At 49.0% G+C, this 16,339-nt stretch overlaps 2 protein-coding genes across 2 annotated transcripts in view; both read left to right on the top strand.

Moving 5' to 3' along the window:
• Positions 1–16,339, top strand: part of Hint1l2 (histidine triad nucleotide binding protein 1 like 2) — an 865,401-nt gene that overhangs the window by 193,669 nt on the left and 655,393 nt on the right. The gene's annotated exons all lie outside the window — the stretch shown is intronic.
• Positions 2,074–12,535, top strand: Zscan25 (zinc finger and SCAN domain containing 25). The gene is made up of 6 exons (NM_001108851.1): positions 2,074–2,176; positions 4,372–4,800; positions 7,624–7,825; positions 8,544–8,635; positions 9,672–9,795; positions 11,637–12,535. The coding sequence occupies exons 2-6, from the start codon at positions 4,417–4,419 to the stop codon at positions 12,464–12,466; spliced, it is 1,632 nt and encodes a 543-aa protein (NP_001102321.1). The 5' UTR covers positions 2,074–2,176; positions 4,372–4,416; the 3' UTR covers positions 12,467–12,535.

Here is a 16,339-nt window from a genome sequence, read left to right as displayed (position 1 = left end):
GGATCAGTAACATCACCCCAGAAGACCTGTGTTCTGCCCTTCCCCCATCTGTGTGAGTACCCCTAAGCAGGCCTCCCACTCCTTGACTGACTTTACTGCCCTTGCTTCATAAAGTTTTACTAACCCTCCACTCCTTTATATTGGTAGTGATTCTGCCTGGATCGTAGCTGGAGTACCTTGAACTGCTGGCTACTCAAGGATTTTCTTTTTATCTCTTCTCCTTTTGAATTTTTGCAGATTTTTATAAAGAAGAGAAAGAAGAGGAGGAAGGGGAAGGGGAACGGGAAGGGGAGGGAGAAGAAGAAGAAGAAGAAGAAGAAGAAGAAGAAGAAGAAGAAGAAGAAGAAGAAGAAGAAGAAGCAGCACTATGTTGAACTATTCTTCAAAATCCAAACCTGGAGGCCAATAGGAGAGAATATATTACAATAGTCAAATGAATGGACTTTTAAAAAGAGAACATAATCACAATAGATATTTAAATTAATGACATTAAAGCGTTATGCTCTAAGATGGGCACGGCAGTACCTCCCTTTCACCCCTGCACTCAGAAGGCAGAGGCTGGTGGATCTCTGCATTCGAGGACAGCTTGGCCTACAGAGCTTTCCAGGACATCCAGGGCTACACAAAGAAACACTGTTTCAAAAGCAAAGCAAAACAAAACAAAACAGAAAACCAACCAAAAACAGAGCAAAACCCAAACCCATCCAAAATGAAAATTTTACTTAATTTTGAGACAGGATCTCCTTATGTAGCTCTGGCTGCCCAGAACTTGCTCTGTAGATGAGGCTGGCCTAGAACTCACAGGGATCTGCTTGCTTCTGCCTCCTTAGTGCTAATATTAATGACATGTACCACCATGTTTGACCTGAGCACCAGTCTCTAGTTCCAACACCCTTTTCTGTCTTTTCCTGAAAGAGGAAATCATGTGTAATCCTAACTAAATGTGACCTGCTCTAAAACAACCCTTCCATCACAAGACATTTCTTTGTTTTCCCAGAGAAGCCACTATACATGTCTTTTATAGGAGTTCTGCAACAGTTAATACACCAAAACTAGAAAGTTAGAAGCATAGAGTCATTAGCCAGGTATGATACTGACAGTTTTTAATCTCAGCATTTGGGAAGCAGAGGCAGATCTCTGAGTTCAAGGCCAGCCTGGCCTACACAGCAAGTTTTTCTGAACAGCCAGAACTACACAGAGAGATCTTGTCTCAAAACAAAACAAAAACAATCAAAAAACAAGAAACAAGAAGAAACGACTTTGGAGAGATTGTGTTTATTTTATCTTACAATTCCAGATTACAGTCCTCATTATAGGGATATCAAGGGAGCAGGAACTTGAAGCAGCGGTCACATCATATCCAAAATCAAAAGCAGGGAAAAGTGAAGTAACATACGCACACTTACTACTTATCTCGCTTTCTCCATTCTTATACAGTTCGTGACCCAAACCCACCCATAGTAGACTGGCTTTTGCTGCATCATGCCCAGAGGCCAACCTGACAGGGAGGGACTGTCTAACACTTTATTAAGATTCTTCCTAGGTGTTCCTAAACTGTCAAGGTACATTTAAAACTAATCATTACCTTTCCTAAAAGAACATACTGTCCAATTGCCTTCTAACTATTTATGTTTGGGGATAGTGAGATGGCTCAGTGGGTTAAGGTGCATGCCCCCCAAGCCTGATGGTCTGAGTTCTATTCTTGGGACCTATACATGGTGGAAGGAGAGAACTGACTCCACAAGTTGTCCTCTGACACGTACACTACATATAAAAATATTAAAATATTTACGTTTATACACAAAGACTTATCCATCTTTTACCCTAAGGCAGAAAAACTCCTTTTTGTAGAGACTCATTAAAAAAGAAGGTATGGAAGTGCCATAGAGGTAGGAGTGGGAGCCTGGAGTGGCCATGAGCGACCATAGAGATATACCTCCTTCTGGGACCTCCGAGCATCCTAGAGAGGAACCGGACACTGGCTCTTTCCATAGGGCACCTGCCTGACAGCATCCGCCACCTACTTCCGGTCCGCGCAAGCCCGGGCAGGTGCTGAGCGCGCAGTCAAGGCCGCGGCCGGGTCCGGGCGGGGCGGGGCTGGACGGAGCAGGCAGCAGGTCGGTGGGGCAGCAGCGGCTGCGAAGGTCGTTATCTCCTCGCACAGCCGTGATCTTAGGTAAGATCCATGCGGGTCGGGCCAGGCTGGGGGCCTAACGTAGGGCGTCCACGAACTGCAGGAAGACCTTGACCCTGGGACTCTGAAAAGGGACGCCAAGCGTTTTTTAGACGCAGATGCAAGACAGCTATTGGAAGAATAGCCACGCGGCACCTTCTGTCTGCCAGAGGCCTGGAAGATCCACGAGGGCCTCTTGCTCCCAGAGCACCGGCAAACCGAGCTGGGCAATAGCTGGGACGTTCGAGAAAGCTCTATGCAGCAGAAAGATGAGTGTTGTAGATGGAAAAAGGAGGAGTCGGTTTAACAGGCCGATAGAGAAATACAGAAACACCCAATAGAATATGTAGCTTAAGGTCGTGACCTGTTGCCCGCTAATTGCTCTAATGAGCAGAGCGCCTTAGTGTTTTGGGCTTGGGGCCTGTTTTGCCAGACTGCCTGCCCCGGAAGTAAAACAAGGCTCATTTTATAGTCTGCATTGCAGCCTCTTTTTCCTTGGGTGTAATGCTTGCTTCCCGCTTGTCATTCCTTCCTCCCTTTCTCTCCTCTCCCTTCATCTTCTTTTCCTCTCCCTCCCTTCCAGTTTTGTCGTATCCAGGTTGGCTGGGAACTCGCCATCCTCCTGCCTTGGGCACCCAGGTTCTGGGATTACAAGTCACTGACGACACGCCTGTTAATCTTTCTTTTTTCGAGACAGGAACTCACTATGTAAAGCACGTTGACCTCAAACCCACAGATATCTCCTGCCTCTTATTCCCAATGCTGGGATTAAAGATGTGCACCAGTACACCCAACTTTTTCTTTCTTCCTCTTTTCGGATATATTTTTATTTTTATGGGATGAGTTGTTTTTTCCACTGCATGTATGTCAATGCCTGGTGCCTATAGAGTTCAGAGGATGCGATAGATTTTTTTGGAACTGCGGTCACAGACAGTTGTGAGCCACCACATGTGTGCTGGGCACTGAACCTGGGTCCTCTGCCAGAGCAGCAAGTGTTCTTAATGTCTGAGCTGCCTCTCCAGTTTCATCTTTCTTTTAAGACCTCCCATGTTTTGGGAGGGAGACAGCTATAGCTGCGTGCATATTCTCTCTGTCTCATCTTTTACTTATTCTCTGACATTTTTGTACACGCATATATGTCTTGAGTATGTCTACCCTAACTCCCCTCTACACCCCTCCAATTTCATGACCTCCTCTGTTTTCTTGGTATGAAGACCGATTTTACTGGCTTAATCCTATGCAGGTCTTGTGTAGATGACCATGGCTGCAGTAAGTTCACAAGTGCAATGGCTGTGTCATGTCCAGAAGACACATTTCACAGTACTCTTCCCCATCTTCTGACTTTTAGGTTCTTTCTGTCCCCCCCCCTTCCAGTATGTTTCCTGAGCCTTGGCTGTGTGTGGGGTTGACACAGATGCTCCATTTAGACCCGAGCACTCAACAGTCACTTATTCTCAGTGCTTCGACCGGTTGTGAGTTTCTGCATTACCTGGAGATAGACAGAGGCTTCCCCGGCCAAGGCAGAGAGCAGCACCAATCTATAAGTACAGACATGAATATTTAGAAGGTGGTTTGACACCATGTCTGTCTCATAATCTCCCTGGCTATGGGCCTTTGAGCCGGTTTACAGCACCAGGCATGAATTCCCTCCTGTGGAGCAGTCCACAAGTCCACAAGGCAGAAGCGGTTGGCTATTTCCATAACCTTCAGGTCCCCGTTGCACTGGTCCGCATGCCTTGTCTGTCAGGCCATTCATTACGGTAGCACGCAAGCGTCCCTGCTGGGAGGCTTTTCTCCTTCAGTGGCCTGTATAGCACCTTCCAGCACTATGAAAACCAGCTAACGTGGAAGAAAATTCCAGCTCAATTCCAGCTGATTTTTCTGTGTCCAAATGTATTGTGTCTTCAGCAGGGTATGACTGTCTAGTTATGATGGGCAGTCAAGAGCAGCGCAGTGACCTGTGTGGCACAGTACTTAGTCTGAGCACAGTTATCACAGTCAGGTCTCTAGAGAATTTGTCAGTTTTAACCTTAGAAATCTGTCCTGATTTTGTCTGCTCTATGGTCACCACCCTGACTGACCTAAGCTCAAGTCAGTTGATAGGATTTTCATGATAGGTGTCAGAATTCTGAGAAGGTCACTGTGTAGACCCGGAACTGTGTAGATGGGCTGACCTTGTGTGCATCTTCTGTTCTCAGACGGGTCACCCCTGTTGTTGTCCTCAGTCGTGCTGGAGCTTGAAGATGCTGAAAGAGCGTCTGGAGATGGCCGAAGATCCTCAGCAGCAGATGGGTGCTCCAGTGGTCAAACTGGAGAAGGAGCTGCCATGGGGCAGGGGAGGGGAGGACTCTAGTCCTGAGGCTTTTCGGCTAAGGTTTCGGCAGTTCCGCTACCAAGAGGCTGCTGGTCCCCAGGAAGCCCTCAGGGAGCTCCAAGAGCTGTGTCGACGGTGGCTGAGGCCTGAGCTGCACACCAAAGAGCAGATCCTGGAGCTGCTGGTGCTGGAGCAGTTCCTCACCATCCTGCCCCGAGAGCTCTACACCTGGATCCGGGAACACAGCCCAGACAGTGGCAAGGCTCTGGTGGCCATGGTGGAGGAGCTGATGGGGAGCACGGAGGCCAAGGCGGTGGGTGAGAAGAGGGTGTCCAGGCCTTTCTCGGTTGGTGTGGGAATCATAGTTGAAGAGGTTAAGGAAGTGGTGGGAATAGATGAGGCATGGGACCTGCTCCATTGTCCCCCAGTCCCCAGAGGGCCTTTCCTGGGAAGTGGCTGCATTTCCCAAGAAGATTCAGGGGTTGAGGAGATGGTTCAGTGGGTGAGCATTTGCCATGCGAGCCTGAGGCCCGGAGATTAGATCTCCAGGACCTATAGAGAGGGTACGTGAGATAGCGTGCAGGTGGACTGGCGGTGGAGAAAGGAGAGCCCCCGGAAACTTGCAGGCCAGGGAGCTGGGCGTGCTCAGCAAGAGTGTGTACCGTCAGGTGGAAGGTGAGAGCCAACACTGGAAGTTGTCTTCCAATCTCACATGCTGGGTGCCACATGTGTCTGTACTCACAGGCACATGCATGTGCACGAACACACTCCCTCACACACATCATATCCACAAGCTGTTAAACAAAAGAAAGCCATCTAGGAAAGATGTCCACGGGCAGAAGAGCCCAATGCGGTGGTTTGGGCATCAGGGACTCCTGGTGAGCAGCAAGTCCAATGGAAGCAGTTGCGATCATTTTCCAGGTCCACTGTAAACTCTGCAGGCCCTTGGGCAGAGGCTAATGTGTGAGCGCTTCTGCCAGAGGCGACTGGGATTCAGGCATAACCCCAGACTGCCTGTCACTCTGGGACTCCTTACTTACCCTTAGGGACCTCCACTTTGGCAAAATCAGAAAGGAGTTGAGGAGGACCAGAGTGGGATGTGTTAAAGACATTTATAGGGTTGGGGAGCTGGTGCAGTGATGAAAGAGATGACCACTGGAGTTTGGTTTCCTAGCCTCCATGTACACACTGGTGTGTGTGGTGAACCTGTAGTCCCAGCACTCGGGAGGTGGAGCTGGCTGCATAGCCTGATGAAGTCAGCAAGCAGGAAATGACGCGACAGGCCTTGCCTGAATATATGGGGTGCAGATTGATAGGGAAAGGCAGAGTTCACCCTCTGTGCACAACATGTTCATACATGCGCACTCACACTGACATGAACATGCATTCTGCATGCATAAGTACCACACACACGTACAAAAAAAGGCATTCTAAATAATTTTTTTTTTTAAGCTAGACAGTGGTGGCACATGCCTTTATTCTCAGCACTCAGGAGGCAAAGGCAGACAGATCTCTTGAGTTCGAGGCCAGCCTGGTCTACAGAGTGAGTTCTGGGACAGCCAGGGCTACACAGAGAAATCTTGTCTCTAACAAAGAAAAAAAATCTTTAATTTTTTAAAAAATTTTCTGTGTATGGGTGTTTAGCCTGTATGAGGTCTGTGCATCATGTTTATACAGTGCCTCTGGAGTCCAGATCCCTTGGAACTGGAGTTATAGGTAGTTATTAACTGCCATCTGGGTGCTGGGAATTGAACCAGGGTCCTTTGAAAGAGCAACCACTGAACTCTCTCTCTAGCTCTTAAATACATATCTTTCTTTGTTTGCTGTTTTTTGAGCACAGTTTCTTTGTGTAGCCAGGGCTGTTCTGGAAGTTACTCTGTAGACCAGGTTAGCCTCAAACTCAGAGTCTCTGCCTTCTGAGTGCTGGGATTAAACCTGGCTTAAATAAGTATCTAAGGCCAGGGGTTGGGGCCAGGGCACAGAGTGGGTCGGGGGAAGAGGAGAGGTTTGGGCTCACATTAGGGCTCATAGTTTGTTGGGGAAGTGTGGTGTCAGGGGATGAGACAGTTGGCCACACTACATCCACCTTCAAGAAGTAGTGATGAACGCTGGTGCTCAGCTCACTTTCACCTTTTTGTTTTAAAGATTATAACCTTTTGATGTATGTGTGTGTGTGTGTGTGTGTGTGTGTGTGTTAACACATACAGATATATTCGGATGTCCACAGAGGCTTGGGACTAGAGCTATGTGTAGTGGTTGTGAGCCAGACTTAGGTCTTCTGCACAAAGGGTAGCTGCTGAGCCCTCTCCCCAGTCCCTCCCTCCCTTTATTCAGTGTAGGATCTCAGCTCATTGGATGGAGCCGTCCACATTTAGGGTGGGTCCTCCCATTTCAGTTAGCCAGATGTAGACACACATTCCCTAGAGGTTTGTTTCCTAGGTGATTCTAGATCCTGTCAAGTTGCCTTTTTCTATGAGACTGGCTGCAAACTCCCCCGGTTTCTCAATAGCTAGTTCACTCTGGCGTTTGTGGCTTTTATTTTGGGCGTCTATAACTGTGAAGTTGATTTCCAACAGTGAGTCTTGTGCCTAGAGTTCTCAGCAGGACCTGCTCACTGGACCTGGAGATGCCAAGGCAGGTAGAGGGTATGGTTGTCTATGACATGGTACAGGAGTTGCTCAGGGCCTTGCAAAGGGAGATCTTAGCTTTCTCCCTGTGGAAGAGGTCAGCAACTTTTCCTTCTTCCACCATATGGTTGCTGGGAATTGAACTCAGGACCTCTGGAAGAACAGACAGTGCTCTTAACCACTGAGCCATCTCTCCAGCCCTTTCTATCCTGTTTTTGGAGATGGGGTCTACTATTGTAGTCCTGGCTGGCCTGGCAGGCTAGTCTTGAACTCCGAAAGATCCTCCTACCTCTACTGATTGCTAGGATTATAGGCTTGGACCACCACGGTGGGGTTCTGTGGCACTGGGATGGAACCTCGGGCTCCAGGGCTTCATACATGCTAGGCTAGAACTCTACCAGCTGAGTCCCACTCCCAGCCTTGCTTTCTTTTTCAGCTTTAATTCAACTCTCTTTTTAACAGCCTCCAGCAGGTCTCCTTCTAATTGGTATGGGATTCATTCTTCTTAGGTTCCATGCCATGCCCAGGGAGAACAGCTGGTCACAGCCCTGGGCGGAGGATCTTGGCAATCAGGTATCCACTTGGGGCCAGTAGAAGTCAAGCCTGAGTGGGGGATCCCTCAGGGTGAAGGAGTTCAGAGCTTAGGCCCAAGCACCGCAGAACAGCTGAGCCAGGGCCCTGGAGATGGGACACAGGCCTTCCAGGAGCAAGGTAAGACTCAGATAATTTCTGAGGCTGGAGGGCCCCTCCCACCCACAGTTCCTTCAGAAACTCAGTGCTGGTCTAAGTAGTTATGAGCAAGATAGAATTCTGAGTTTTCCAAGCTACCTCCCCTACCCCAGTAGAAGGCAGATGAAGTGTTTTTTTTTAACACCTTGACCAGTTTTTTTTTTTTTTTTTTTTTTTGGTTCTTTTTTTCGGAGCTGGGGACCGAACCCAGGGCCTTGCGCTTCCTAGGTAAGCGCTCTACCACTGAGCTAAATCCCCAGAACACCTTGACCAGTTTTACAGGGTACATGTAGAGTCGTGTTCTCCTGTCATTTCTTCTCCCTCCTTCTCCCTTCTCCTTACACCCTTCTAGAACCACTGGGCACTGTGCTGATGATAGGGGAGAGGTGCCAAATATTAAGTGGGGAAACAAACCTCACCCACCCGAGAGAAAGCTGTCCTCACGAGGGACTCAGGGGTGTGCCTAACTCTGAGGGGACAGGGCTGGGACAATCTCAGCCAGCACAGGCAGAACTGGCTGTGGGTCACTGTGGTACTGAGGTAATTCTCTGTGGGTTCTGAGGTTGTGTGTGTTGGGTGGGTGGGTCACTGTGGTACTGAGGTAATTCTCTGTGGGTTCTGAGGTTGTGTGTGTTGGGTGGGTGCCGTTGAGCTGGCAGACGACAGCCCTGATCCCTCAGTGTGTTTTGTTTCTGCTCAGCATTGCCCATTCTTCACGTGGGTTCAGGGCTTCCCACTGTGAGTGCCAGAGACCAAGAGATTGCAGCTGGGTTCCTTGCAGCCACGTCCCAGGTGAGCCGACACACCTGTCTTGTGGATTTTATTTGTTCATTCTGGCGTGCGTGTGTTCCGAGGAGACAGAGGGTAGCTTTGTGGGCTCGTTTCTCTGCTTCTACCTTCATGTGTGTTCTGGGGAGCAGAGCCTAGGTCATCAGGCTTTAAACAGCCTTAAGGTGGGGCTTGAGGGGATACACAGAGGTGGCTCAAGCTTGAGGAGGGAGTGCAGGTGACATTTGGATGCTGAGGTGGTGGGGGCGAGCAGAGCCATGGCCACATAGTCTGAGCACGTCAGTCACTGTTAAAGCTGTTGGGAGATGGCAGTTCTGCTCCCAGCTTGTCCAGGGTCCAGTTCCTTCTGTCTTTGCTCTGCCTGAGCCTCTCTTTGATGCTACTGGTAGACTACCCCACCTTTTTTTTTTTTTTTTTCCTTTTTTCTTCTTTTTCTTTTTTCTTCTTTTTTGGAGCTGGGGACCAAACCCAGGGCCTTGCGCTCGCTAGGCAAGCGCTTTACCGCTGAGCTAAATCCCCAACCCCCCCCCCCTTTTTTTTTTTTTTTTTTTTTAATGTATTTAGTGTATGTGTGGCAAGGGATGTACCACAGTGCTCTTGTAGAGATCTGAGGACAGCTTGCGGGAGTTCTCTCCTTATACCATTTATTTCTAGGGATTGAACTGAGGTCATGTGGCCTAGCAGCAACTAGTTTAGTTTAGTGCCTTAACCCACTGAGCCATTTTCCCAACCCTAGGAGTATTAACTTTTTTCTTTTAATCTATTTTTACTTTTTATGTGTATGAATATTTTGCCTGCATGTATATATGTATGTGTACCACATGTTTGCCTGGTGCACTCAGTATCCAGAAGAGGGCATTGGATCCCCTGGAACTGGAGTTATAGGTTGATATTAGCTGCTGTGTGTGCGTGTGTGCATGCGTGCGCGCTGGGAACTGAACGTGGGTTCTCTATAAGAGTGGTGAGTGCTCTTAGTGGCTGAGCCATCTCTAGGTCCTAGGGCTCTTTCTTGATCTATAGCAATCTCCCGTTGTTTCAGGGTCTGGGGCCATTTAAAGACATGACTTTGGGTTTCCCTGAGGAGGAGTGGAGGCACGTAGCCCCGGCACAGATTGACTGCTTTGGGGAATATGTGGACTCTCAGGACTGTGGCGCCCCTCCAGGTAAGACTTTGCTGGCCAGCATGAGGAGGAGGTGTTGGGAGCTGCAGCTTAAGAGTCTTGTCTTAGCCATGGTGCTGCTGACAGAACAGGGTGGGGAGTGTGGAGTCTTGGAGACGCTGGCTTGATACATACCTGGGCTAACAACAGGAAATAGGACGGAACAAGCAAACAGAAGGCAGTGACTGGCCGTGCCAAGGCAGGTTGTTGATGACAACACACTGGTTTTGTGCCCATGGCTGAAGGGCATGGAGGGCTGCAGAGAAAGGGAAGGAGGAGAAGAGGATTGTGGGTCTGATCCATCCACAAATGGTTACTGAACACCCCCTGCAGGCAGGCCCTAAGTGACAGCTTTGGTTTGGTTTGGGATGGGGAGGGGGTGGGGGTGTGCTGGATGGGAGAGTGCAGTGTGCCTGCACCTGTGTGGACAACTGTAGATGGAGGTAGTGATGACGGCAGTATAAAGAGAGTCCGCAGGGGGTGGTCTTCGTAGAAATCCCTGAGTTAAGCTTGAGTACATGTGCTGTACACGTGTACATGGATGCACATACCTGTGCTCATGCCCGGAGGACAGAGAGAAGGGTATCAGTTTGCTCCCTTTACCACTTGGCCTTATTCCTTTGAGGCAGGTCTCTCCCTAAACCTGGAGCTTGAGTTTTTCAGTTAAGACTGACAGTCCTAGTGATCTTCCCTCTGCCACCCACAGTGCTGGTGTTACAGCCATTCCTGCGACCACACTGGGCTCGTCTCTGTGTGCTGGGATCTGAACTCAGGTCCGCTGGGTGCACAAGTGCTCTTACTCACAGCCATCACAGCCATCTCTCCAGCCCCACTGATCTGAGGTAGCAGAACATTCAGTGGGAGAGTATTAAAGTCTGTCATGCAATTCAGTATCAGGACAGGGAGGTGGTAAGGAATAAAGAAAGGTCAGACAGAGTTCAGGGCTCATGCAAGTGGAAGGTGTTGAGGTTGTTAACCAAAGGAAGAGACGAGGAGCCATAGATGGGACAGACTAGGAAGCTGGCTGTGGTTATACAGGCCTCACTCAGTATTGCCTGAGTCTGAGGCCAGCCTGGTTTGCAAAGTGAGACTCCATTCCAGAACCAAACCAAACCACACCCCCCCCCCCCCCCCCACTGAGATAAAGGGATGCATTTGGAGACAAAGTCATAGGGCACCATGCTCCTTAGGTGGTCTCTGAGAGTTTTCAGACATGGTTTGATAGGAGGACCACAGTGTCACAGTGGGAGAGGGAGTCTTCAGGTCTGAGGTGGGGCAGCATTAAAAAAGCCGTAGATAGCATGACACAGCCTGAGTATTAGTGAAGGGTAGGGTCTTTCAGTTCCTTTCAGATCCCCAGAAAGAAGTGAGCTTCTGGTTTTGAAGGTTTTGGGTGGTGGTGGTAAGTCCATACTGTGTCCCTAGCCTAACCTAGCGCGGCATGGCCCCTGGCATGTAGGAAGCCCTAGGTGAGAGTTATAAGGGAGCTAGGCTTGCTCACATCTGCAAGTGGTAGAGAGTTAGGGGCTGGCTGCAAGGTCAGACAGTGCTCCAGAGCCGTGGTTCTCAACTTGTGGATTGTAACCCTTTGGAATCACATATCAGATGTCCTGCATATCAGATATTTCCGTTAGGATTCATAACAGTAGCAAAATTACAGTTAGGAAGTAGCAATGAAATAATTGTATGGCTACGGGTCAGCACACACTAGGAACTGGATTAAAGGGGCACAGCATTAGGAAGGTTGAGAACTACCGTCCTAGAGCTGGCAGAGAAACAGGTACAGAGAGGCAGGCTGGGGGTGTGATGGAACATCACCAGTGTTGACCTCCTTTAACACACAGGTGCTGGGAGCAAGGAGAAGGAGGCTAAGCCCCAGCAAGAAGACCTGAAGAGAGCATTTGTTGGGTTGACTTCCGATGGGTTTGGAGAAGCTGCCATCCAGGTTCCTGTGCCAGGGGGCACCTGTGAGCAGGAGCCTGGGGGCTCTGGGACCAGTGTGCCTGGGCTTCCTGCTCCTCAGCCTGGCGTCCCCCTGCCTGAGGCCCTCAGCGCCCACAGTTCTTTCTGGAAGCCATTCCAGTGCCCTGAGTGTGGGAAAGGCTTCAGTCGGAGCTCCAACCTTGTCAGGCACCAGCGGACCCACGAGGAAGAGAAAGCCTTTGGCTGTGTGGAGTGCGGGAAAGGTTTCACCTTAAGGGAATACCTCACCAAGCATCAGAGGACCCACCTGGGCAAGAGGCCCTACGTGTGCGGAGAGTGCTGGAAGACCTTCAGTCAGAGGCATCACCTGGAGGTGCACCAGCGCAGCCACACCGGGGAGAAGCCCTACAAGTGTGCAGACTGCTGGAAGGGCTTCAGCCGGAGGCAGCATTTGCTGGTGCACCGCAGGACACACACCGGGGAGAAGCCCTACACCTGCGAGTGTGGCAAGAGCTTCAGCAGGAACGCCAACCTGGCCGTGCACCGTCGCGCGCACACAGGGGAGAAGCCCTACGGCTGCCAGGTGTGCGGCAAGCGCTTCAGCAAGGGGGAGCGACTGGTGCGGCACCAGAGGATCCACACAGGCGAGAAGCCCTATCACTGCCCAGCCTGCGGCCGCAGCTTCAACCAGAGGTCCATCCTTAACCGTCATCAGAAGACCCAGCATCGCCAGGAGCCTCCAGTGCAGTGAGCCTACCAAGGGAGCAGCTCTGCCGTAGGAGCGACTGTGTTGCACCGAGGCTCTGGGCAGTGCCCAGTGAGGGACAGCAGGATGTGCTCACGTAGGAGGGCAGAGCCTGGCAAACGGGAAGCTTGCAGAGGCCCAGTTTCCCTCACCTATTAGAGGGGAACACTGTCCTGAGCTTCAGACTTTTTATCTCCTACAGTGGGGATGGGAACCCACCTCCTGAGCAAATTTGGAGGAAAAGGGCAGAATTTTATTGCAAATAGGCAACTTGAAGCTCATTTTCTTTCCTCCCTCTCTCTCTCTCTCTCTCTCTCTCTCTCCTTCCCTCCCTCCCTCTCCCTCTCCCTCTCCCCCCTTCCTCCCTCTCCTCTCTCTCTCTGTCCCTCCTTCCTCCTCTCTCTCTCTCCCTCCCTCCTCCTTCTCTATCTCTCCCTCTCCTTCCTTCCCTGCCCCCTACCCCCTCCTTCTCTTCTCTTCCCTTCTCTTCCCTTCTCTTCTCTTCTCTTCTCTTCTCTTCTCTTCTCTTCTCTTCTCCTCTCCTCTCCTCTCCTCTCCTCTCCTCTCCTCTCCTCTCCTCTCCTCTCCTCTGCTCGCTCTCTCTCTCTCTCTCTCTCTCTCTCTCTCTCTCTCTCTCTCTCTCTTTTTCTTGAGATAAGGTCTCATATTCTCTAAACTGGTCTCAGACTACTTGTGTAGCTGAAGATGATCTTGAACTTCTGACCCTCCTGCCTCTACCTTTCCAGTCCTGGGACTGACTGCAGGAATTGCTACCATGCCTGGTTTATGCTATGTTGGAGATGAAACCCAGAGTTTGTGCATGCTAGGTGGGGTACGCTACTGACTGAGGTGTGAGCCCAGCCTTGAAGCTCTTATTGTCAGAGAGCTCTGTCTTGCCTTTGAGATAATTAGCCCAGGCCTGCCCTCCCTCCAGCTGTCTTTCATTTACAAATATTTATTAAACATCTACTGTGCTCCTGGCTCTCAGAATGCCATGGGAATGGAACCAATGATAACATGGAGTGTGTGAACAAAGCTAGACCAGTGGCTTGTAAGTATCTATCCCAGAGCACGTGTTGTTTCAAGTGCCACATCAGAACCTTGGCACACTCGTGTGCCAGCCTGTCCCTGTGTGGGCCCTCACATACTCTTCACCTCAGGTGGGGACTTCGCTCATGCAGCCTTGTTTATTTCGCTTTTTTGGCAGCCTTATTGTCATGAACTGGAACATTCTACTCTCATCTGTAAAGTCTTCCCATCTCATTATTCCTTGCACTAACCACAGCCACTAGGAAATTAATATTTTGCTACTGATCACTGAATAAACGTGAACATATTTTAAGACAATTAGTAACTTTCCTGGAAATCCCTGGTGAATTAATCTGAAAGATAAACTCTTAATGGCCTGTATCTGACAGAACTTTAGTATACGTACTACCTCTGAGAGAGAGTGAGGGTGTGTGGGTGGGCACAGGGTATTGGACGATGGCCTAACTCATGCTAGGCGAGTTATAGTCCCAGCTTTCTCTCTTCCCCCACACAAAAGGTTTACTTTGAGTTGAGGTCTTGCTGTGTTGCTCAGGCTGGCCCTGGAGCTGCTTTGTGGCCCACTCAAGCCTTGGCCCCTTCTGCTCCATCCTCTGGATGGCTGGAACCCCCGTCTGCACCACTAGGCCTGGCTGGCCTTTACTCCATCTCCTACATCCTGCAAGTGTTATTGAGGTTCTGCAGTGTGCTAGGAGTGCTGTAAGCTTAAGGCAGATGAACCAGTGACTCAAACGGGACTGTCCCTGAGCTTAGGGCTGGGAAGACAGCTCAGCGGTTGGGAGAGTTGCTGATCCTGGAGAGGACCCAGGTTTGGTTCTGGCAGCTCACACCGGGTTGCAACTGCACTTCCAGGGGGTCTGACACACTCTTCTAGGCTTCTGTCTTCTAGCCTCTTTGGTCACCTTCACTCACACGTACTCAGACTTCCCATACATTTAAACATTAATAAAAAGTGTCACAGGCTGAAGAGGTGGTTCAGCCATTAAAACTGGACACTGCTCTTGCAGAAGATCTGGGTTTGTTTCCTAGCACTCACACGGAGTGGCTCAAAACTTCTGTAACTCCAGCTCCATGGGTTCACATGGGCTCTTCTGGCCTCTGCACACAAATGCATATCCACAGAGAGACACATACATGTAAATAACATTTTAAAGAAATCCTGAGCCTGTTAGACTCACATCTTAGTGGATGAACTTGATCTTTAGACTTCTCAGAGTCTGAGGGTTTTTGTTTGTTGTATTTTTAAGATAGGGTCTTACTATGTAGACCAGGCTAGCCTCCAACTCATAGAGCTCTACTTGCCTTCACTCCCTAAGTGTTGGGATTAAGGGTGGGGTTTAAGCCCTGTCAGCTTCTTGTCCTGAGTTATATTTACCACCCATCTTATGATACTGAATAGTTCCTCTTTGGTCACTTGGACTCTTGTCATTTAGGGACCTGAATACCAACCATTCTAGTTTCATTTCTGTAGCTGTGATCAAATGACTACAAAACAAACAAAAAACAAACAAAAATCCTTAAGGGAAAAAGGATTTATTTTAGTCCATAGCTCCAGGTTATAGTCAGTTATTGTGTGTCAGCCACAGGAGGAGCTGGTCACATCACCTACAGTCAAGATGAGAGAGCTGGAGAGGTAACTCAGTGGTTGAGGGCTGCTCTCCCAGAGCAGGACCCTAGGTTTGGGTCCTAGCTCCCATGTTGAGTTGCTCATAACCACCTCTAACTACAGCAGACCTGATGCTTGCTCTTTATTAAGATTTGTGAAATTGTGAGTGTGTGCGTGTATGTATGTATGTATGTATGTATGTATGTATGTATGTATGTATACACATGTTTACACCTCTATACCAAGGTGCAAGTATAGAGGTCAGAGGATAGTTTTCAGCAATCAGTGAGTTTAATACTCAGAACTTACTGATCATTAGGCTTGGTTGCAAGTACCTGTATCTGCTGAGCCCTTTTTCTGGCCTGCTGTTCATACCTGTAAATAGCGTGGATATTGCTTGTGCCGTGGCTTTGAATGTGGGCCGCTGGGGGAGTGTCTTGTCAACAGTGTGCTATTAAAATTGCAAGCTGTGTTTTTTGTCAGGGCGCCTCCTGATACCTTTTTACTGAGACTTGTTTTCCAGTTTACTTTGTAAATAAGGTTAAGTAGGGGCTAGGAAGATGAAAGTATTTGGTGTGTAAGTATGAAGATCTAAAGTCAATCCTCAGAAGCTACGCAAATCTCAGTCTGGAGAATTCAAGGCTGATGAGATCCCCTATCTTAAAATACAAGGTGGATTCCGAAAGGAATGACCCCTGAGGCTAAGCTCTGGCCCCCATATACATGCACATACATCCCTATATACATGAGTGTATGTATATATACTGTGTATATATACATACATCAAAGAAAAGTGTTAATGACTAACAGTTAATATTACTTGATCCACTTTAAAATGTGGCTTTATTTCCCATTTTTTTTGTCAGGCAGCCACAGCATTCATTCATTCATTTATTTGAGATAGGGTTTCCTTGGTGTACCCCTGGCTATTCTGGAACTCGCCCTAGACCAGCTGGCCTCAAACTCACAGATCTGCCTCCTTCTGCCTCCCAAGTGCTGGTATTAAAAGCGTACATCATCACTGCTCAGCTGGCATTCAATTTTTTCTTTTTTTAATTTACTCAGGAGTCTCTTCGTGGTGTGTGTGTATTTGTGTATGCTTGGGAAGATGTGAACAAATGTCTAGTCACTCCAGATAGGGAGCCAACAACATACCAAAGTACCAATGCCACCAAGGGCCAACCTAACAACCAAACATGTTTATTGGGGTTACTTGTAATATGGGG

Source organism: Rattus norvegicus, chromosome 12 (genome assembly GCF_036323735.1).
Source record: "Rattus norvegicus strain BN/NHsdMcwi chromosome 12, GRCr8, whole genome shotgun sequence".
Classification (NCBI taxonomy): domain Eukaryota; kingdom Metazoa; phylum Chordata; class Mammalia; order Rodentia; family Muridae; genus Rattus; species Rattus norvegicus.
The sequence above is the reverse complement of the archived record's forward strand: the minus strand, read 5'-3'. Positions and strand labels throughout refer to the sequence as shown.